We start from the raw sequence: 23,168 nt of genomic DNA on the forward strand, positions 1-23,168 counted from the left end.
TTTTCCTGCCCTTTCAACAGGATAAATGGCCAATAATCCATAAGCTAATACTTAAATGCCTTGTGGACTAGAGGACTGCTTGTAGACAGCAAGTCCTTGAAATGTGAAAGATTCTCCCCCTCTGATCTCTTTAAAAGACTTTTAAGAGAGGCATGTTAGACTCAGAGTTCCATGCACTGTGCATTAACATGCCCAGACCCTTGGAAAACTGGTGACTTAGATAAGAATGAAAAGGCTCAGGAAGAATAAAAGTATTTTAACCAAAAGGTGAATTTTCAGGTAAAACCACTAAGTCATGTTCATCACACCTTAGACAGTGTATTTTCAGCCTTCCAGAGATGAAAATAACCATCCAGAGATACTGCTCCCAATTCCTACAAGAGCAATGAAAAACAGGTTATATTTCAATCTGTAGCAACTAATACATAGTAGTAAGCAGGGGAGGACCCTGAAGGTTGGGGTCCTCCCACTCTTCATTCATTCTTATCCCATGATTCCAGCAGGGAGGCCAGGGATAGTCAGCCCATCACCTCACTCCATGGAATGCAGCTGGACAGCATATTAAATTAAGGTTGCTATTTGGGAGAACTCAAGAAGGAAGCCAGGTTCTAAATTTTTTTTTTTAAAGATTTTATTATTTATTTGACAGAGATCACAAGTAGGCGGAGAAGCAGGCAGAGAGAGAGGAGGAAGCAGGCTCCCTGCTGAGCAGAGAGCCCGATGTGGGGCTCCACCCCAGGACCCTGGGATCATGACCTGAGCCGAAGGCAGAGGCCTTAACCCACTGAGCCACCCAGGCGCCCCATGAAGCCAGGTTCCAGCAGTAATATAAACACCCATGATTCCAAAAGCTCTTACTATGCAATCATTCCCATGACATCCTGTTAGATAGTTCCAGCAGAATAAACACATGAAGGACAGTTTCATAAATGGCAGTATGAGAGCTTCTATGAGTGGAGAATCTCAATCTATCTCTAGGCTACAGTTATGGCCAGAAGTTAGGAGATTAAGGGAACTACCCTTCAAAATGTGGCCTGATTGAAATTTTGGGAGCTTTTCCTCTCTTTTGGCTCTGAGTCCCCATCCCAACATTCTACTTAATATCCCCAGTTTCAGATCTGACTAAATGATTAGGTAAGACCTGCTGGTAGGTTGAGAAGAGGCAGTGAAGCATGAAAAGAAACTGAATACCAAACAGAAAAAAAGCCATCGTCTTCAGAGGTATGTATGAAAATCACACCCAAAATAGAGCACCTGCAAAGGCATGTGCAAATGAGAGACAGTCAAATCAAAGTGTCCTTAGTGTCCCTAGGGTAACTCTGCGTGGCTGACCCACAAAGATGGACCCTCCAGAGAAATACTGCAGAGCTCAGTGCAAGGGATGGGTTTCATAATCTCAGTTATCATTTCTCACCAGCAACCCTCAGCCTTCAATCCTCCATGGGCTCAGAACTAAGCTATATTAGCAAGTATTGACTTGGAAGGAGAAGCCAAGTGCCAAGATATAAGCCCAGAAGCTGAAGCAATAGAGTGAGTCTTCCTCCGTGGCGAGCTCATACCTTGTTCTTGTTGTTGAAGGCCAGAGCCCGGACCTTGCAGTTGTCAGGGTTTGTGTCCTCCTTGGGAATGTCCTTTAAGGCCTTGTGAGTAATGTGAGCATACACAGGGACCCGTGACACATTGTGCCTTGCATCACTTTTGGTCAACACGTCATCTGTCACCTCCCAGAGTCCCATAGAGCCATCACGTGAGCCTATAGGGCAAGGAGACCACAGATGTCAGACATAACCCAACTCTCTATGGGATAGTCCTACAGAAACCAAGATCTTTGTACATCATCCTCATACGTGCTAAAAGCTTGGTCAGGTGGCCCACTGCAAAACAGATAACAGTATACATTAAGAGCTACAAGAGGAATGATTTAACTAAGATGTAGGAGCTAAAATAGAACCTTTAACCTTTGGTGAGATTTTTAATTTTACTATTTATTTATTTTTAAAAGACTTTATTTACTTGACAGAGAGAGACAGAGAGAGAGGGAACATAAGCAGGGGGAGTGGGAGAGGGAGAAGCAGGCTTCTTGCTGAGCAGGGAGCCTGATATGGGGCTCAATCCCAAGACCCTGGGGTCATGACCTGAGCCACCCAGGCATCCTTTGCTGATTTTTTTTTTTTTAAGATTTTATTTATTTAGGCGGCGCCTGGGTGGCTCAGTGGGTTAAGCCGCTGCCTTCGGCTCAGGTCATGATCTCAGGGTCCTGGGATCGAGTCCCGCGTCGGGCTCTCTGCTCAGCAGGGAGCCTGCTTCCCTCTCTCTCTCTCTCTCTGCCTGCCTCTCTATGTACTTGTGATCTCTCTCTGTCAAATAAATAAATAAAATCTTAAAAAAAAAAAAAAGATTTTATTTATTTATTTGACAGACTGAGATCACAAGTAGGCAGAGAGGCAGGCAGAGAGAGAGGAGATCAGGCTCCCTGAGGAGCAGAGAGCCCAATGTGGGGCTCGATCCCAGGACCCTGGGATCATGACCCAAGCCAAAGGCAGAGGCTTTAACCCACTGAGCCAACCGGGTGCCCTCCTTTGCTGGGAATTTTTAAGAGACTTTTTTTGTTTAAAGATTTTATATTTTTATTTATTTGATAGAGAGATCATAAGTAGGCAGGCAGAGAAAGAGGGGAAAGCAGGCTTCCGGCTGAGCAGAGAGCCCAACTCAGGGCCCTATCCCAGGACCCTGAGATCATGACCTGAGCTGAAGGCAGAGGCTTAACCCACTGAGCCACCCAGGTGCCCCAATTTTTTAAGTCTTATGCTTTACCGACTGAGCTAGCCAGGCACTAGATTTTTGAAAGAGAGTACTACAGAGTTTGAGAAAACTCAGAAATTTTCCAAGCCAAACGTTTGGCTTGGTCACCTGGGCATGCACGCACAACCAATGTCTGGCAGTAGGGTTTGGGACCCTCCACCTGAAATCAGTGGTGCTTAATCTTTTCTGACTATATGCCTCTGAGAGACCTAGGAATGTTAAAGACCCTCTTCCCTAGAAAAATACACCAAACACCACACTGTGCATTCAACTTCAGGGAGGTTCATGAACCTCTCGAAGGCTTTCCATGGGTCCACAGGGATCATAAGCCCCAAGTTAGGAATGACTATATGGGGCACCTGGCCAGTTCAGTTGGTATAGCATGCCACTCTTGACCTCGGGGTTGTGAGTTTGAGCCGCAAGTTGGGTGCAGAGATTACTTTAAAAAAATAGGGGCGCCTGGGTGGCTCAGTGGGTTAAAGCCGCTGCCTTCGGCTCGGGTCATGATCCCAGGTCCTGGGTTCGAGCCCCACATCGGGCTTTCTGCTCAGCGGGGAGCCTGCTTCCTCCTCTCTCTCTGCCTGCCTCTCTGCTTACTTGTGATTTCTCTCTGTCAAATAAATAAATAAAATCTTTAAAAAAAAATATTAAAATAAAAAAAAATAAATAACGACTGTTCTATAAAAAATTAATACTTAAAAAGATAGTTTTCCTTAGTATACAAAAATGAAGCACCTAATTCGTTTCTAGGGGCACCTGGGTGACTCAGTTAGTTGACCATCCTACTCCTAATCTCAGCTCAGGTCTTGATCTCAAAGTCCTGAGTTCAAGCCCCACACTGGGCTCCATGCTCCATGCTAGAGCCCAGTGTGGGGCTTGAATATTATTATATAAATATAATATTTATATTATATTAAATATAATAAATAGATAGATAAATAAAAATAAAATTCCTTTCCAGTAAAGTTATTCACCAACTCTCCTTTAGACTAGAAGGTACCCTTCCCACACTGCAAATCTATTGAATAAGCCATAAGGCTTATGGGCAGGGATTTAATGCAGAGGTTTTATCACATGTGAAATCTAGAAAAGGCCAGAGAGAAGGACATATCTGGAGAACTATGCATGGTTTACTATGCAAATTAAAAGGGGCGCCTGGGTGGCTCAGTGGGTTAAAACCTCTGCCTTTGGCTCAGGTCATGAGCCCAGGGTCCTGGGATCGAGCCCCACATCGGGCTCTCTGCTCCGCAGGGAGACAGCTTCCCTTCCTCTCTCTCTCTGCCTACTTGTGATCTCTGTCAAATAAATAAATTTTTAAAAATAAATAAATAAAACTACACAAGTTTTATAATGAAAAATTCAAGCATACTGAAATATTGAAAGAATTTTACAATGAACTGTTCGATTACATCTATATTCTACAATCAACATTTTATTGTACTTGGCACATTTATCTACATATCCATCCCTCTGTATGATCCCATTTTAACCAACTAAAAAAATAGGTACAGAAAAATGACTGGCAAGGTATTTTTAAAATATTGACAGTGGTTATCCCTGGGTAGAGATATCGAGGATAATTCTTACTGTCTTTTTTGTTTATCTGTATTAAAAAAATTTTCTTATGGGGGCTCCTGGGTGGCTCAGTCAGTTAAGTGTCTGCCTTCAACTCAGGTCATGATCTCAGGGTCTTGGGATCAAGTCCTGTGTCAGGCTCCCTGCTCAGCAGAGAGCCTGCTTCTCCCTCTCCCTCTGCTTCTCCCTCTGCTTGTGCTCTTTCTCTCAAAAAAAAAATAAATAAATAAATCTTAAAATATATGTATAAAAAATTATGATAAACACATATTACTTTTTAATAAGGAAAAATATTTTTTTAAAATTTTATTATTATTTTTCAAATATTTTACCCACATATTTGCCAGAGAGAGAGAGAGAGACAGCGTGAGTGCATATGCAGGGGGAGCAGCAGGCAGTGTGAGAAGCAGGCTCCCCACTGAGCAAGGCGCCCAATGCAGGACTCGATACAAAACTCTGGGATCATGACCTGAACTGAAGGCAGATGCCCAAACAACAGAGCCACCCAGGAGACCCGGAAAAAATTTAAAGAACTAGTACGGCAGCATCATGAAGATTGATTGGAGAAGACAGAACAGAAGCAGAGAAAAAATATGGATGGATATCGGGGGTATTTCAAGATATAGATAATGAGCATGCTAGCAGAGAAGATAGTAAAGAAACTGTAGCTAAGAGGGTTTTTGTTAGGTTTTTCTTAGTGACAATCAATGTTTATAAGAATCTAGAACTGGGGGCGCCTGGGTGGCTCAGTGGGTTGAGCCGCTGCCTTCGGCTCAGGTCATGATCTCAGGGTCCTGGGATCGAGTCCCGCATCGGGCTCTCTGCTCAGCAGGGAGCCTGCTTCCCTTCCCCTCTCTCTGCCTGCCTCTCTGTCTACTTGTGATCTCTCTGTCAAATAAATAGATAAATCTTAAAAAAAAAAAAAAGAATCTAGAACTGGGGTATTGTATTTTTACATATGGGTCCCGAGCAAAACTGGTTAGCACTCTGAGCCTACTTTCTAAGGTGCTGTGGGTATCTAGAAAGCATTTGTGTATCTCTAGATTACCTTCTCTACACTCACTTCCATGTATTTTTTTCTGATGTCTTCCACTGGGAAAGAAATTCCCCCCAATCCTATAGCTTTTATGAACAAGAAACACACCATATAGTTGTACAGAATATAACTACTAATACTTCACATCAACTATTCCAAAACACTTTCAAAACCATTGTCACAATGAAGCCCACAAAAACGTTGTGGATAACATGCTGTCACACATACTTTTGGGAACAAGGCAGAGTATGAATAATAAATGAAGAATGCTGGTAACTCCTCTTTCCAGATCAGGAATATACAGGGGAAATGACTTATCCAAGGAGACACAGTAAGTTAGAGAAAGAGCCAATACTGGTAATAAGATCTCCTGGCCAATGGTCTGTTTACTGGGCTATTTCTAATCACACTGCTACCCCTTTTAACTTCTAGTCTCCCTCCCTCCCTGACACATCAAAACTCCATACAAAAGGTCAATTTTACCAGACACTGCCATAGTATCACTGATCCATGCAATGGAAAAGATCCAGTCCTTGTGTCCATCCTTGGAGAGGGGAGAAAAAAAGAAATTAGTAAAAGAGGATTACAAGTCACACTCTTTAAAGCTTACAGTCTGACTGAAAATATCTTTGTAAAAATTACAATTCTGATCTCTGATGAGCTTAATCCATAGGGCAGGATCACACCATTTTTAACTTCTTTTTTTTTTTTTTAAATTCTTTTTTTTCTTCACAATTTTTAACTTCTGTCTTGAGGAGCTCAAAGCTGAAATGAAACTAGCATTCCTACAGGCAATGAACATGTCTGGTAGACACACAGGTCTTGCCTTCTAACCTCTGGATGTCTTATTTTGGGCTCCTACACATGATCACCCACCTCTAATCCCTCTAACCTCATCCTACCACTCTTCTCTGTCCTTCCTGGTACAACAGCTATACCTGACCTCTTTGCTATTCCTCCTATCTGTAACTCTTCTCCTCCAGACATCTATATGACTTGCACTCACTCTCACTTCCTCTGTGTCTTCCTACTCAAATGTCATTCTTATCAATGAAGACTTCCCTGACCATCCTCTAAACAGCATTCTCCACCACTATCCCTTTAATCTGCCTTTACTCTTCTCCAGGGCACTTATCACATTCTGATATACTGCTGGAAAATATTTATTGGTCTATGTATTGGTTTATAGGTTTCCCTCCAAGAGGTGAGGAGCTTTATCTGTTTTATTCACCGCATTGTCCCCAGCTTCTGAAACAACGCCCAGACATAAAAAGCTCAATAAATAGTTGCTGAATGATTTAATAAACTTTGGCAACTATGGGCAATGGGAGATATACGGACACTGCATTAAAACACCAAACCACTGCTGCTGGCCCTAAAGTATGCTGCTCATCCCTTTATCAAACACACACTGTCAATATACTTCCCTATGGGGTGTTCAGTCCCCATTTTGGTATTTCTACCCTCACAATTTACCCCCATACCCTTGTAGTCAGCAGAAATTTAGAGGAAACTATTCTTTCCCAGGGGGCATGTGGGAGGAGGGTCCATGTTACTTACCAGGCTCTGCTTAAGAACAAAGCTACCTCTACAGTTACTAGGGAACAAAACTACCTCTACAGTTACTGGGGAAACTTACATCACCCACACACACAGGATCTAGTGTAGGTAGCCGGTAGATGGCAAGACTGTTGGGGTTGTCTCCTCCAGTGGCTAACAGAGTTCTAGAGGGATTCAGCTCGATGGCATGGATGCCACAGCCCTGCTGGGTTACACCTCCAGGCTCCCGGTCCTTTAGAATGGGGATCTTGGTGATCTGGCTTGTCTGCACATCCACTACAAATAGCTACAAGAAAAGGGACACACATAAGTTGACAGTTTCTCTTCCATGTGGCTAACCTGGGGTACAAACACCCATTCACTCAATTATCCCTTAAACTTTAATTAATGTCTACTACCTGTTCACTCAATTATCCCTCAAACATTTTAGACCCCGGGAATTGCTAAAGGCATAGTCAGGGCTATTAGTCAAATGAAATATGAAAATAAGAAAATACAATAGAGACAAGGATAACATGTTACATGAACACAGATTAGCAAGCAATAAATTCTGCCTGGGATTCAAAGATAGCTTCAAAGAGGACGTGCATTAGATTGTGGACCTAGGGATGCCTGGGTGGCTCAGTTGGTTAAGCAGCTGCCTTCGGCTCAGGTCGTGATCCCGGCGTCCTGGGATCGAGTCCCGCATCGGGCTCCTTGCTCATCGGGGAGCCTGCTTCTCCCTCTGCCTCTGCCTGCCATTCTGTCTGCCTGTGCTTGCTCTCTCTCCCTCTCTCTCTGACAAATAAATAAATTAAAAAAAATTTAAAAAAAAAAAAAAAGATTGTGGACCTAAAGAACCCGACTAAAGGTTTTCTGCCAGTTTGGACATTTTTTTTTTTTTTTTTTTAAGATTTTATTTGACAGGCAGAGATCACAATAGGCAGAGAAGCAGGCAGAGAGAGAGAGGGAAGCGGCTCCCCACTGAGCAGAGAGCCCGATGCGGGGCTCGATCCCAGGACCCCAGGATCATGACCTGAGCCAAAGGCAGAGGCTTTAACCCCCTGAGCCACCCAGGCACCCCTTGGACATATTTTATATATCTAATTCTCATCTACCCATGTATAGAAACTTAAAAACAAAATTCCCAGAGCCCATCACAATTACTATTAAATGTACTGTAAACATTAGGTTTGTTGGAGTGACTAGAGATATGACAAGCTCTTTTCCACCTCTTTTCCAACCTAACCCCTTTCTACTCTGCCAGATTTAACTCAAAGAAACGTTTTATGGAAAAGATCAGTCTCTAAGAAAGAACATTCCTGAGTTTTTATTAAACTCTTTATGGGATTAAATGATTCACTCTCATTCATTCAGCACCAACTAAAATACCAAGTACTGTTCTAGGTGCTAGCAATGTGACCATATACCTTAGTACAGGAAGGTAGCTTAAAATCCTCTCAGCAATTCTTGTGATGAAGCCAAATCATGTCAAATCTCTGTATAAAGTAACCTGCTTGCACCGGAAGGAGATCTATGAAAGGAGAAACTATTCTTTCAGTTGGCTCCTGCCTCTCATCCTCTTTCTCATCACCTCTCTGGACAACTGCAACTGGTCTTTGCGCCTTCAAGCAAGGCCACCATCAAAACTATTCTCTATATTGTATCGGTCATCTTTATAAAAACAGCAATCAGTTAAAAATATCCATAGGTTGGGGGCGCCTGGGTGGCTAAGTGGGTTAAAGCCTCTGCCTTCAGCTCAGGTCATGGTCCCAGGGTCCTGGGATCGAGGCCCGCATCGGGCTCTCTGCTCAGCAGGGAGCCTGCTTTCTCCTCTCTCTCTGACTGCCTCTCTGCCTACTTGTGATCTCTCTGTCAAATAAATAAATAAAATCTTTAAAAAAAAAAAAAATCCATAGGTGGGATGCCTAGGTGGCTCAGTGAGTTAAGCACCTGCCTTTGGCTCAGGTCATGATCCCAGAGTCCTGGGACAGAGTCCCACATCCTGCTCTCTGCTCATCCAGGAGCCTGCTTCTCTCTCTGCCCCTCCCCCAAACTCAAGCATGCTCTCTCTCATGTGCAAAAATAAATAAAAATACTTAAAGTTTATATGTGTGTGTGTGTGTGTGTGTGTGTGTGTGTACATACATAAGATATAAATATCCATGGGGCGCATGGGTGGCTCAGTTGGTTGAGCAGCTGGCTCTTGATTTCTGCTTGGGTCATGGGCTCAGGGTTGTGGGATTGGGCTCTGCATTAGATTCTGGGCTCAGTGGGGAGTATCCTTGGGGATTCTCTCTTCCACTCCCCTTGCCCTCATGCACTTGCATGCAAATGCTCTGTCTAAACTAAATCTTTATTATTTATTTATTAAAAGATTTTATGTATTTACTTGACAGAGATCACAAGCAGGCAGAGAAACAGGCGGGGGTGGGTGGGGTGGGGTGGGAGCAGACTCCCCGCTGAGCAGAGAGCCTGACTTGGGGCTCGATCCGAGGACCTCAAGAACACAACCCGAGCCGAAAGCAGAGGCATTAACCCACTGAACCACCCAGGTGCCCCTGAATCTTTCTTTTAATCTGAGAAAGAGAGAGAGAGAGAATGAGCAGGGGGAAGGGGAGAGGGAGAGAATCTTTCAAGCAAACCCCCCCACTCAGCAAGGAGCCCGACAAGGCGCTCAATCCCACAGCCCATGAGATCACCACTTGAGCTGAAACTGAGAGTCAGATGCCTAAATGAATTAGTCACCCAGGTGCCCCAATAAATAAATATTTTTATTTATTTATTTTTTTTAAAAGATTTTATTTATTTATTTGACAGACAGAGATTACAAGTAGGCAAGAGAGGCAGGCAGGGAGAGAGAGGAGGAAGCAGGCTCTCCGCGGAGCAGAGAGCCTAATGCGGGGCTCGATCCCAGGACCCTGGGATCATGACCTGAGCTGAAAGCAGAGGCTTTAACCCACTGAGCCACCCAGGCGCCCCCCAATAAACAAACATTAAAAAAAAAAATTGGTTTCTCTTTACCTAAATCTAAACTCCTTATCATGGCATCAAGATTCTTCAATCTGGCCCCAACCTTTCTCTCTAGCTTTACATCCTGCCATGGATCTATGCTCTAGAAATAACAGCTTATTAACTATTATTCACACGAAAATCTGCAACAAAATGTAATTTTTTTGTTTTGTTTCATGCTCATGCTCTTCACAATACCAGAAATGCTTCCCCCCCCTTTTCTGTACCTGGACAGGATGTACTTATCTTTCATGATTCAGTTCAGACATGTCCTCTCTGAATATTCCCTAAATATTCAGGCTGGTTAAATTTTTCTTTTGTAGGTTTTCCAGAGAGCTAACTACCCACAACACTTAGATTGTATCACACTGCTTTAAAATCTTGTCTTTTTCCCCCTGCAAGCTAATAATGCCTTCCCAATTCAAAGAGCAGGGGACTATCTTATTTGGTTCTATGATCCTGCCTCAACAATGCAAAGCTATGTGGTAAGTGCTTGTAGAAGACATCTTTCAGGCAGGCTGCCCAACAATGTTAGGGGGACCCCACATCTAGGTGTCTGTTTGATATAAGACCAGACCTCCAGATCGGAGAACTACCCAGAGAGGAGAACTATCCCTCCTCGCTCAGGGAGGACCAGTCCAGAGGCTATACTGGATGGATCAAATTCTCTCGGGAATGTGAAACTGGCTCGGTAGCACTAGATCAAACTGTATGGATGGCTAATTTCTACCAAAGCCAGTCCCCAAAGAGAAGGAAATAGAAGAACAATAGCATGAACACCTTTAGTTCTAATGGTTTTCCAAGTTCTGTTTCATTCTGAGATCTAAAGATACTTCCTGCTTTTGGGGTTTGCGAACTATCCCTTCCAATAAACATGAGTGGGTTTCTTACTCTTTTAGAGCAAATGAACTCTATACAACATAGCCCCTCAAATGTTTAATGAAGGAAAATTAACTGCTCACTTAAGCCTTTGTGGTTTTTTTTTTTTTTTTTTTTTTAAGATTTTACTTACTTATTTGACAGACAGAGATCACAAGTAGGCAGAGAGGGAGGAGGAAGCAGGCTCCCTGCTGAGCAGAGAGCCCGATTTCTCCAGGACACTGGGATCATGACCCGAGCTGAACGCAGAGGCTTTACCCCACTGAGCCACCCAGGCACCCCAGCCTTTGTGGTTTTGTGGGACAATACCTCCATAACATGTTACCTTCTAGACTGATGATTCCCAAACTGATAATCACTTGGGTGAATTTTTTCTCAGAAAAACTATGAAACAAAAACAATTTCTAGGCCCTACCCTAAAACTACTCCAATTAGAAATTTCTCACTTTGGGGCCTGTAAAACTAACTTTTTTCCCCAAGGATCTCCAGGTGAATCCAATGACTGCCCAGGTTTAACAATCACTAACCTAGACAGACCCTTGCTATTCAAAGTTCCCCCACTGGGGAACTTGTTAGGACCCAAGAATCTCAGGCCCTGTCCTAGACCAATTAAATTGGAATCTGGAGTTTCCCAAGATCTCCAGGTACACTGAAGCTTGAGAAAAACTGATGTAGAGAGAATTTATTCTGTACGCTAGGAGGAATGAATCTTGATAAGATATAAGAGTAAACTAACTGACCTGCAACCTGGAAAAATCCATTTCTCCTATGAAATCTGAGGGCTGGCAAAGGCTTATTTTAGTCTACTGTGTTAGGCCATTCCTTTGTCATTTTGGTTTTTGTTTTTTGGGGGGAGGGGGGGCATTCCTGTTTTAAAACAGGGCTCCATTCTGCCATCCAGAAAAGGTATGGAGATAAGGTTTCAACTATTCATGTCCAAGAAAGTGTTAAGTCCAACCTCTCCAGTTTGGGATTGGGAGAAATCTAAATTTGAACTCCATATTTGTTATCTATTAGCTATGCAATCTTAGACAAGTCAGTTAACCTTTTCAAAATCTTGTTATCTATAAAACCAGAATAATATCTGCCTTCTAGGGTGACTAAGAGATCTAATAAAACCTAAAATGTCTAGCACAGGACTCAGCACAGAACTGGTGCTGAACAAGTAAAAGTTAATAGTAATATACTATTCTAAAGTTTAGTTTTGTATGGTGTAGTTTCATCTACTCTTGATGTGAAAAACACTTGACACAGGGAAATGAAAAAGTTGGTAACATCTGAGTCTCTAGAGGGCCTAGGAAACCATGAGTTTACCCACAACCTCACTCTTGCAGAGGAATGACAAAGCACCATGTGAAGGACAGAATCCTTTTGCTTTTTCAAAGCAAGGGAAAGGGTTGTGAATGAGCTGCCACAGAATATCTCCCCAAGCTCATTGACAAGGGGCCAAGTCTTCATGAAGCTCCTGTTAACAAATCCCAGAATGGGGCTGTTCTACATTAACCTACTGGGATCCCTGCCAGGAATTAGCAGCATGGCAAGGTAAGTTTGAGTCTCAATGGCTCCCTGCAGCTTACATTCTAAAACAGAGAGGGGAAAAAAGAAAGCAAAGTCCTTACAATCAGGAAGCTTATAAGACTAGAGAGTACATCTCCGAATGCATGTAAAGTGTATATAGATGCATGCAAAATGCACATAGAGAGATCAAGACAGCTTAATAAGATAGAGGAGCTCACAAAGTTTCTAAAACTGCAAAGTGTTTTAGCTGCAGCCTAATGAAGGAAAGGAAAGCAAATCCACATAGATCAGACAACAAGATAAATTATACTAAGTCAGACAGGAAAAGGAAAGTGGACAGCCTGAATCTGCTGAAAGTTGGGCAAAGAGAAGACAACTGAAAATGAAGCAGAAGAATCCATTCCCTATCCCAAACCAAGAAGATGGGTAGGAGCAAAGAAAAGAGTCAAGACAAAGAACAACAACAGAATATGTTCAGACAATATGTATCAAAAATTGAACAGTGTAAACACTACAGTTTCAATTTTAGAAACTTCTGCTAAGGAAATGAGTAAATGTTTGTTTTAACTAAAGTGCATTAATTTTGGGGCACCAGGCTGGCTCAGTCAGATGGAGCAAGCAATTCTTGATCTTGGTATTGTTGAGTTTGAGCCCCACAATGGGCACATTGGGTGTATCTTTAAAAAACTATAAAATGAAGGGGCACCTGGGTGACTCAGTTGGTTAAGCCTCTGCCTTCGGCTCCGGTCATGAGCTCAGGGTCCTACAAGTTGCACATTGGACTCCCTGCTCAATGGGTAGCCTGCTTCTCCCTCTCCCTCTGCCTGCCACTCCCCCTGCTTGTGCGCGCTCTCTCACTCTATCAAATAAATAAATAAAATATTTTAAAAAATAAAGTGAGCATTTATCTTTTACTTACTTAGAGAGAGAGGAGCGGGGAAGGGAGAGAGGGAGACAGAGAATCTTAAGCAGGCTCCCTGCCTAGTGCAGAGCCTGACACAGCGTTTGATCTTACAACCCTGAGATCATGACCTGGCTGAAATCAAGAGCTGGATGCTTAACCAACCAAGCCATCCAGATGCACCTAAAAAAATTTTTTTTTAAGATTTTATTTATCTATTTGACAGACATAGACCACAAGCAGGCAGAGAGGCAGGCAGAGAGAGAAGCGGAAGCAGGCTCCCTGCTGAGCAGAGCGCCCGATGTGGGGCTCAATCCCAGGACTCTGAGATCATGACCTGAGCTGAAGGCAGAGGCCCAACCGACTGGCCACCCAGGCGCCCCTAGATGCACCTAAATTTTTAAATAGTGAGACACCACAGGGGTTGGGTATAGCCACACAATAGACTATTACAGAGCTTTTAAGAATGGAGTGCCCAGGGGTGCCTGGGTGGCTCAGTGGGTTGAGCCTCTGCCTTTGGCTCAGGTCATGATCTTGGGGTCCTGGGATCAATCCCCACATCAGGCTCACTGCTTGGCGGGGAGCCTGCCTCCCCCTCCCCGTCTCTGCCTGCCTCTCTACCTGCCTGTGATCTGTCAAATAAATAAATAAAATCTTTAAAAAAAAAAAAGAATGGGGTGCTCAAGGGTGCCTGGTTGCCTCAGTCAGAAGAACATACAACTCTTGATCTCTAGATGGTAAGTTGCCCCACACTGGATGAGATTACTTAATAAAAGCTTAAAAGAAAAAAAGAAAAAAAAGAATGGGGCGCCCAACTGACTCGCGACTCTTGATCTTGGGGCATGAGTTCAAACCCCTTGTTGGGGGTAGTTTACTTAAAAAAAAAAGTCCTTTTAAAATTTTTATTAATTTTATTTATTTTATATTATTTTATTTATTATTATTTTATTAATTAGGATTTTTATTAACATGGAAAACTGTTCGGAGTGCCTGGGTGCCTCAGTTGTTAATCATCAGCCTTCAGCTCAGGTCATGATCCCAGGGTCATGGGATGGAGTCTCACATGGGGTTTCCTGCTCCACGGGTAGCCTGCCTCTCCCTCTCACACTCCCCTGCTTGTGTTCCCTCTCTTGCTATCTCTCTCTGTCAAATAAATAAATAAAATCTTAAAAAAAAAAACAAAAACAAAAACAAAGCATGGAAAGCTGTCCATGCTGTGGTATTAAATAAGCAAGATTTTGTTTTTTTTTAAAGATTTTATTTTTAATTAATCTCCACAACCAACATGGGGCTTGAATTTACAACTTCAAGATCAAGAGTAGCATCCTCCACTGACTGAGCCGCTAGATGCCCCCAATAAATTGATTTCTAATCCCTGATTTTAGAGGGCTCTATGAAAAATGACGTCACCTAGCTGCCTCAGTTGGTAGAACATGCGACTATTGATCTATGAGTTGTTGAGTTCAAGCTCCACGTTGGGCATAAAGCCTACTAAAAAAATAAAAAATAAATTTTAAAAAATCGTAAAAATAGGGGCGCCTGGGTGGCTCAGTGGGTTAAAGCCTCTGCTTTCGGCTCAGGTCATCATCCCAGGGTCCTGGGATCGAGCCCCACATCAGGCTCTCTGCTCAGTGGGGAGCCTGCTTCCTCCTCTCTCTCTGCCTGCCTCTCTGCCTACTTGTGATCTCTGTCAAATAAATAAATAAAAATCTTTAAAAAAATAAATAAATAAAATAAAATAAAATAAAAAAATCGTAAAAATAAGTCCCAAAGTCACCTTTAGCAAGACACCTAAGATTCTGCCAAGTACCTACCCAAAGTCAACCAGTAAAGAGTCTCTGACAGTATACCACAGAGGTTCAGCTACTTGAAGCACCCTGACAAACATTTGGTTAAAATAAAACTCTTAAACTGTAAAATCAGAACCCAACAGAATGGATGCCTGCCTGGCTCAGCCAGTTAAGTGACTGCCTTCAGCTCATGTCATTATCCTAAGGTCCTAGGATCAGGTCTCGCGTTGGGGTCCACGCCTAGCTTTAAAAATAACCAAATGAATAAAAATAAAAAATAAAAAGAAAAGTAGAAGGTAAATAAAGAACTGGCTTACTGTCTGTCTTTACACAAGTCCTCATTTCTTCCTATGGAAGACAGAAAGTGATTTCTATAGCACTCAAAGATGCTAATATTTATATACAGATTATTCAGAAGAAAACAATTTCTGTACAAGATATTCTCACCTTTTTCTTCCCCTACAGCATTTTTAGGTATAGAGCCATCTAATCAGAATTATCAGGGAGCCTTACATCTAAGCCACAAATTACTGGAGAACAGAGTTTGTAGTCCCATATTAATTATTTATCTGGGTATATTAAGAAATTGTAAGCTTTCAGTAATAACAGTATTAAAACAATGATAATACTATATAATCCTTTTTCTTTCACTTTTACTTCCTGAGCATTATAGCATAAAGACTTAAGGACAATATGGTTGTGTACTTGCCCAATAAGAAGCAAGATCTCTAGATGTTATTTTGGGCTCCAAAAAATTCCTGTGTGACTCAGAAAGGAAACTCCTTTTGTTATATATCCTACCACCATATTTTATTCCCTCTCCACAAAAGAGATGTATAATATATAACTCTGTCAAATACATAAATAAAATTTTTAACAACAACATTCATCTAGCTGAAGTAATATTAAAAAAAAAAAAAAGTATAGGGTGCCTGGGTGGCACAGTCAGTTAAGTGTCTGCCTTTGGCTCAGATCATGATCCCAGGGTCCTGGGATCGAGTTCCACAATGGACTCACTGCTCAGCAGGGAGTTGGCTTCTCCCTTTGCCCCTCACTCCACTCGTGCTCACTCTCTCTAATAAATAAAACCTTTTTTTCCCCCAAAGATTTTATTTATTAGAGAGAGAGAGAGATAGATCACAAGTAGGTAGAGAGGCAGGCATAAGGGGAAGAGGGAAGCAGGCTCCCGCTGAGCAGAGAGCCAGATGCAGGGCTGGATCCCAGGACCCTGAGATCATGACCTGGGCTGAAGGCAGAGGCTTAACCCACTGAACCACACAGGCCCCCCAATAAATAAAATCTTAAAAAAAAAAGTTTATTAACATTATTTTATCAACAATAATGGAAATTATAAAATGCAAGACAGAGCACTCCGAATCCTTTTAAAAAAGAATTAAAAAAATTTTTATTTATTTATTTGACAGAGAGCAAGCAAGAGCATAAGCAGGAGGAGTAGCAGGCAGAGGGAGAGGGAGAAGCAGGCTCTCCACTGGACAGGGAGCCCAGTGCAGGGCTCGATCCCAGGACCCTGGGATCATAACCTGGGTTAACAGCAGACACTTAACCAACTGAGCTACCCAAATGTTCCTTTTTAAAATTTTTATTAAGTAAACTCTTTGTCTAACATGGATCTTGAATTCATGATCTCCAGAATCAAGAGGCACACACTCCACTGACTGAGCCAGCCAGGTGTCCCCTCTCTCTTTTCAAATCTGTTTTTTTCATTTGTCCAGTTCCTGTTTAGTCCTTAACCACATGCATGCATAATTGTGTACAGCTATAATAAGCAGAGATAAGAATTTTGGTATCTTGGTGCGCCTGGCTGGCTCAGTCAGAGGAGCGTGCAACTACTGATCTTGAGGCTGTGAGTTCCAGCCCCAGGATGGGTGTAGAGATTGCTAAAATAAGTAAATTTAAAAACAAATAAAAATTTTGTGTCTTGTTACATTTAAGGCATCGAATGCTTTGTGTGTTCAGCCTCCTGGGTGGCTCAGCTGGTTAAGCAGCTGCCTTCAGACTCGATCATGATCCCACAGCCCTGGAATCAAGCCCCGCCTTGGGCTCCCTGCTCACTGGGGAGTATTCTTCTCCTTCTCCCTCTACCTCTCCTCACTACCCACCACTCGTGGTTTCTCTCTCTTTCAAATAAATAAATAAAATACTTATTTATTTGACAGAGATAGGGAGAGCACAAGCCAAGGGGAGCAGCAGGCAGAGGGAGAGCCCGATGTGGGAGAGACCCCGATGCAGGGCTTGCTCCCAGGACCCCGGGATCAGGACCTGAGCTAAAGGCAGACTTAACAGACTAAGCCACCCAGGCGCCCCTATTTTTTTTTAAGATTTCATTTATTGGGGCGCCTGGGTGGCTCCGTCGGTTAAGTGTCTGCCTTCAGCTCAGGTCATGATCCCAAGGTCCTGGGATGGAGCCCCACTCAGGCTTCCTGCTCACCAGGGAGCCTGCTTCTCCCTCTCCCACTCTTCCCGCTTGTGTACTTGGTCTCGCTGTGTTTCTCTCTGTCAAATAAATAAAATCTTAAAAAAAAAAAAAAGATTTATTCATTTGAGAAAGAGAGAAAGCATTGGGGGCGGGGGCAGAAAGAGAGAGAAGTAGACTTCCTGCTCAGCAGGGATGCAGGGCTGTATCCCAGAACAAGGAGATCATGACCCGAGCTTGAAGGCTGACACTTAACCATCTGAGCCACCCAGGTGCCCCAATAAAAAAAATCTTGGGGGGAAAAAAAAAAAAAGAAAAGCTGTGTGCTATTAGTATTCACAATTATTTTAATTTCTGCATAATATCATGCAGATGTGATTTACCATAAAGTACTCAAGTATTCTCCTTTTATTAATTTTTTTAAAAGATTTTATTTATTTGAGAGGGAGTGTGCATGGGCAGGAGCAGGGGGAGGAGCAGGAGAGGAAGAGGGAGAAGCCAACTCTCTGCTGAGCAGAGACCCCACAGCAGTGCTTGATCCCAGGATCATGACCTGAGCCAAGTGGAATGCAGACATTTAACTGACTGAGCACCCAGGCACCCCTCCTTTTGTTATAAAATAGCTTCCAATGATTGTCTCTGTCAAACAAGTAAATAAATAAATAAATAAAATCTTTCTTAAAAAAATGAAGCTTTGCATTCATTATCACCACTACTATTTTCGTGTAAGAATGATATTGCTAACATCAAGAATTTCCCAAGATGTGCACAGCCACCTTCTCAGTTCTGGATATTACTACTCCCCTGTTACTGATGGGAAAACAAAGGCACAGATAAGGGAATCATTTCCCAAATGTCAGAAAGTTCAAAGAGCAGCATTCCTGGTTCTCTGCTTTGGTTCTGGAAGCTAAGCAAGTAACAAGACAAATTATAAAGAAAACAGGACCTCACTTAAACATGTTAGGTTATGAAGAAACAGGAAGACAGAAAGAGGTAGGTATTAAGAGTACATTAGATTGTTACTTAACATTATGCAAACTTTCAAAACACGGTCAATAAATTCAAGAAGAAGACTACGATTAACTTAGTTTATAATTCAACATTTGCTGGGCAAAACACTATAATGGTGTATGTGGAGAGTATAATGAAGTCCTCCAATGGGAGACTCTTTTTCTACTTCAAGTGACAATAGTAACAGTTCTCTTAAACCATGAGTGGTGGCCTGAGAGACTAGGAAAAGGAAGTTTTGTAGAGGCTTGCTACCACTACTCAGTTTTGAAAGGCTTCTGTATGATAAGCTGCAACCTTCAACAGAAGAGGAAATGCCAGCTGCGCCCCAACCACCACCATTATTATTGCCTTCCTTAAAACTCATGTTTAAATCTTTGCCTGTATCCTTTATAAACACTTCTAATGCTTAAGACACTCTTCATCTAGAGCAACCTTTTCTCTTTCAATTAATCCAAGATGTGTTCCTAAGGTGAATTTACCCAACCACCATGACACAATTTGTCTATCCACCCAAGCTAAGGTGAAAACAGAGAAAGCAGTTGGGTTTATAACCCATCTTTTTTCATGCTTCATTTGGAATCATTTTTCACCTCCAGGTGCTGCCTCTTGCCGTTCCTCTAACATCATGGTATTTGTGTTCTTCTGTTCCAGTCATATCTGCAATATCCAATCCTGGATTGACATATTTTATCTATGCCTACAATTGTGCTTATTATATAAGTGATAAATTTTTCCTTTCATTCACTTATAGCTATTTTCTAACTCATTCTGTGTAAAAACACTCTCCTCCTCATGTAATACTTAATTCTTCTCTTTTGAATCATTTTCAGGAGGCTACTTTGCCAAGAACAAACATTTACATCCTGAAATAGATCACCAAACACACATTCTCTTCCCTTTCTTTTTTTTTTTTTTAAAGATTTTATTTATTTATGACAGAGAGAGATCACAAGTAGACAGGGAGGCAGGCAGAGAGAGGGAGGAAGCAGGCTCCCTGCTGAGCAGAGAGCCCGATGTGGGACTCGATCCCAGGACCCTGAGATCATGACCCGAGCCGAAGGCAGCAGCTTAAACCACTGAGCCACCCAGGCGCCCCTCTCTTCCCTTCCTTAAAGGATATCTTTAAATCTACTTTAGATTCTACTCCCTGAAAGAGAATGTTTAGGGGGGAAAAAAGGTTTGCGTTATTCCTATCCTGAACGAAGTGCTACCTTATTTATTTTTTTAGATTTTATTCATTTATTTGAAAGAGAGAGAGAATGAGTGAGACTGAACATGAGGGAGGGAGAAGCAGTCCCCCTGCTGAGCAGGGAGAGCAACGAGGGACTGGATCTCAGGACTCCAGATTCATGACCGGAGTTGAAGGCAGTTGCTCAACCAACTGAGCCACCCAGATGCCCTACTTTATTATTATTTTTTTAACGATTTATTTGTTTTAGAGAGAGAGAGTGCAAGCACATGAGCAGGAGGGGCCAAGGGACGGAGTGAGAATCTCAAGCAAACTCCATGCTAATCGTGGAGCCCAACCCAGGGCTCAATCTCATGACTCCGAGATCATGACCTGAGTCAACACCAAGAGTCGGATGCTTAACCAACTGCATCAAAGTGCTCTCCAAGTGCTACTTAAAATATTTTTATATATGCCCTTAGTTTAGCAGATAAGATCTAGGTTTCCACTTTTATGTATCCTGAATGATGCCCTGAGCATCATTCTTTCCTAAGTCTTTCCTCTAAGATCCTCTAAGATCTCTGACTTAAAAAGCAACATAAAAAGTTGAGGCCAAAAAAACTCTAAAAGCAGTGGAACAGCTGTATGGCAAGAGGCCTAAAGAAACAGACTGCTCTGAAGATTTATCAGGAAGATGAGGATGTGGAAAAAGGGACAAAAGAGAGGAAGAGGTTATCAAAAGACAGGAGAGAACGGAAAGCAGAGTGAGGCGATCTCCTCCCAAACGAAACTGATAGGAAAATGAGCAGTGAGAGGTTCTACAACATGTAGAGCCAAAATGTATCCAAGCCCCTAGATAAGGTTCACTTACCCCCCAAACACTTACCGTGTTGCATTTTGTGCCACACACCACTTGCCTATGATTTAGCCACTGAGATGCAAACACTTTATTAAGGGTCCCAAGGTGAAACTCTCTCTCCTTCAGGAGACTGGGAAGTTGCTGTGCTGCATAGCCATGCAACACTCGAGTATAGCTGGTTTCATTCTGAAGCCTGACTTCTCGATTCTTCAGGTAGTACACTAAGGATCTCTTCACTGGGGGGAGTCTTTTCCTTTTGTGCAATGAGTGATCCCAGCCAAACTGTGGAAAGCAACGTTAGAAATTAGGGATTTGGCTACCTTCCTTCAGAACAAGGGATCCTTCTGTATCAGAGAACTCACCAAGAACTCATCCAGAAATACAATTACAACAGAACAGAAATCTGAATATAGCAAGTCCAGTTTAACTCTTCCAACACTGAGAAGATGCTGCTCATAGACAAACCTACCTATGAGAAACAAGGGCTGAAAGACAACGGAAAGGAAGCAGAAAAGAGGTCAAAAGGTTTACTAGCTCTGTTAGGGCTGAAGGTTTCAGAGCCCCTTAAGTTATCCTTGATAGAGAACAGAATGAAGTACCAAATAATTACAACACCGACCTGGGCTACATGTCTACCCAGGACCCTTCTTACTCTCAGTCTGTACTCCCTGTGGAGCATGGAGAGTGCAGCTGGGGCCAGCATGGGGTACCAGGCCTTCCAGGGATGCGCTATAAGGGCGACCCCGTCCCCAGGCTGAGGCTCCAGGCCGTTGAAGAATTCGAAAAACCAAACACCAACGGGGTAGGAAGCATGAGAAATCAGAGACCGAATACGCGTTCAACGAGAGCGTTATAGGGATGATATATGAGAACTGATGTTTTTTATACAGGTCCAAGAACCAAAAAGCCCACCTCAGGGCTTGAGGTATCCAGAGGGAAACTCCCTTCCCATATAAGGGACGCAATCATCTCCACTTCCCAGGGCCCCGGAAGGGGGACTTCACTCTCCCTCCCAGTATCCTTCTGTGAGGTTTTGTTCCTGATCCCCCTCGACGTCGGTTTTCTTCCTCCAAAGCCAAGATTCTAGTTTCCCCTCAAGCCCCATTACCGGCTGCAGGCCTTTCGCGGAGTATGCCTCGTTTCCAAGTTTCCCTTTAGCTCCTAATTCCTCCGGCTTTTCTGATCTCCTATGAACTCTCGAGGGCCCGGACCTGTCCCAAAAGGCTGGGGCTCCGCTCTTGCCCACTTCTGACTACACACCTCGGTCCCCGGTTCCAGTTCCCCGACCTTAGAACCCTATTTCTCTCTGGGTGCTTCGGTGATATAACCCGGGTCCTGGCCTCTTAGCCCTCACCTGCGGGCACTGAGCGTCGCTCCCAGCTCCTGGCGAGGCGGGCGCTTTCCGCTTCCTGCTAACTGCTTTCCGGGCCATAGTGGGCAGCGCCGCAGCGGCCCCGCAGCCACATGGGGCGGGGGTAGCGAGGGTTAGCAAGACGGCGGGTCATATACTGGGCCCCGGGGCCGCGCACTTTTGTGCGTCTGGCCCGGAAAACGGCCCGGACCCGGGAAGGCAAGCAGAGGGAAAGGAGGGAGGGAGGACTGGGGCCGGGAAAGGGAAGGGATAGGGTAGGAAGGAACGAGAAGCTTTCAGACGAACGAGTCTGAAAGGACGGCGAGCGGCTAAAACCAAAACACCCCCTCCCCCTCGCCCGCGCTCCGTCACCCTTGCGCAGCCGCACTTCGCAGCCTGTCGCCACGGAGACGCTGCCGGGCCTTCAGGGGTGGGGTTTAGGGCCTGCAAGAGGAGAGTCCGCGGCAGTTGTTTTGCGGCGGCCCGCGCATTTCCAACGGTCGTCAGACGGTCGCTGTAGGTGGAAGACCTGGGGTCAGAGGAATCTGCGTTCTGGAGGTCGACCTCAGACCCCCGCCTGCCCATCCGCAAGCACCCGGAAGTGAGGACAACTGTCCTCGCTCCGGGAAGGAATGCCTCCCAGCACACGCCTTGACCCGGCAGCTGCCACTGGTTATCTCTTATTGAGCGCCGCACTTTCCCGGAACCTATCACAAACGTAGCGCTGACACCAAGGGCTGGACTCTGTGCGGGGAGGCAGGACCTCCTTCCCCCACCCTCGCAAGGTGGAGTCAGGCCCGGAATCAACAACCGCGTGGCCAGACTTTTCCTCTGAAGAGTACCTACCTGCCCTGCCTGGCATGACCAGCCCAGACTGCTCCCCGGGCCTCTGGCCTCTTCCCACCCCTCCAGAGCCCTCAAGCTCCATTCTCCACTCAGTCTCCTGCCTCCCTGCTGGCCACCTGCCCCGCCTAACCCTTTCTCCTGCTCTGACCGCAACAGCCCCTCAAATCATCTTTCCCTCAGCTACAACCTCTCCTCCCTTTAGATTCTCATGACCTGCTGGCCGTAACTGTCTTTTGTGCTTTCTGCAATAGACCTCACGCCTTAATTCATCTGTTTCTTACGCCTCCCATGCGGTCCTAAATTGAGGACAGGAGCAGGGGACTGCCGCTTCCTGCCTCTCAGGACGCTGGTTACATCTCAATGAGGGCAGATTGGGTATACTGAACCACAAAGAGTGGACGATGCTTGTCAGTCAGATAAGGGGGCTTCTTCAGGATCACCCTTGCC

At 43.9% G+C, this 23,168-nt stretch overlaps 1 protein-coding gene across 1 annotated transcript in view; it reads right to left on the reverse strand.

Annotated features, from left to right (window-relative positions):
* Window positions 1–22,452, reverse strand: part of DCAF12 (DDB1 and CUL4 associated factor 12) — a 30,018-nt gene extending 7,566 nt beyond the window's left edge. Inside the window, 6 exon segments of the mRNA XM_047700189.1 lie at window positions 309–374; window positions 1,560–1,753; window positions 5,897–5,957; window positions 7,053–7,259; window positions 20,552–20,806; window positions 21,879–22,452. Coding sequence (XP_047556145.1) covers window positions 309–374; window positions 1,560–1,753; window positions 5,897–5,957; window positions 7,053–7,259; window positions 20,552–20,806; window positions 21,879–21,956 — 861 coding nt within the window. The 5' untranslated portion in view covers window positions 21,957–22,452.
* Window positions 22,453–23,168: the final 716 nt, after the last annotated feature.

This window comes from Lutra lutra, chromosome 13 (genome assembly GCF_902655055.1).
Source record: "Lutra lutra chromosome 13, mLutLut1.2, whole genome shotgun sequence".
Taxonomy (NCBI): domain Eukaryota; kingdom Metazoa; phylum Chordata; class Mammalia; order Carnivora; family Mustelidae; genus Lutra; species Lutra lutra.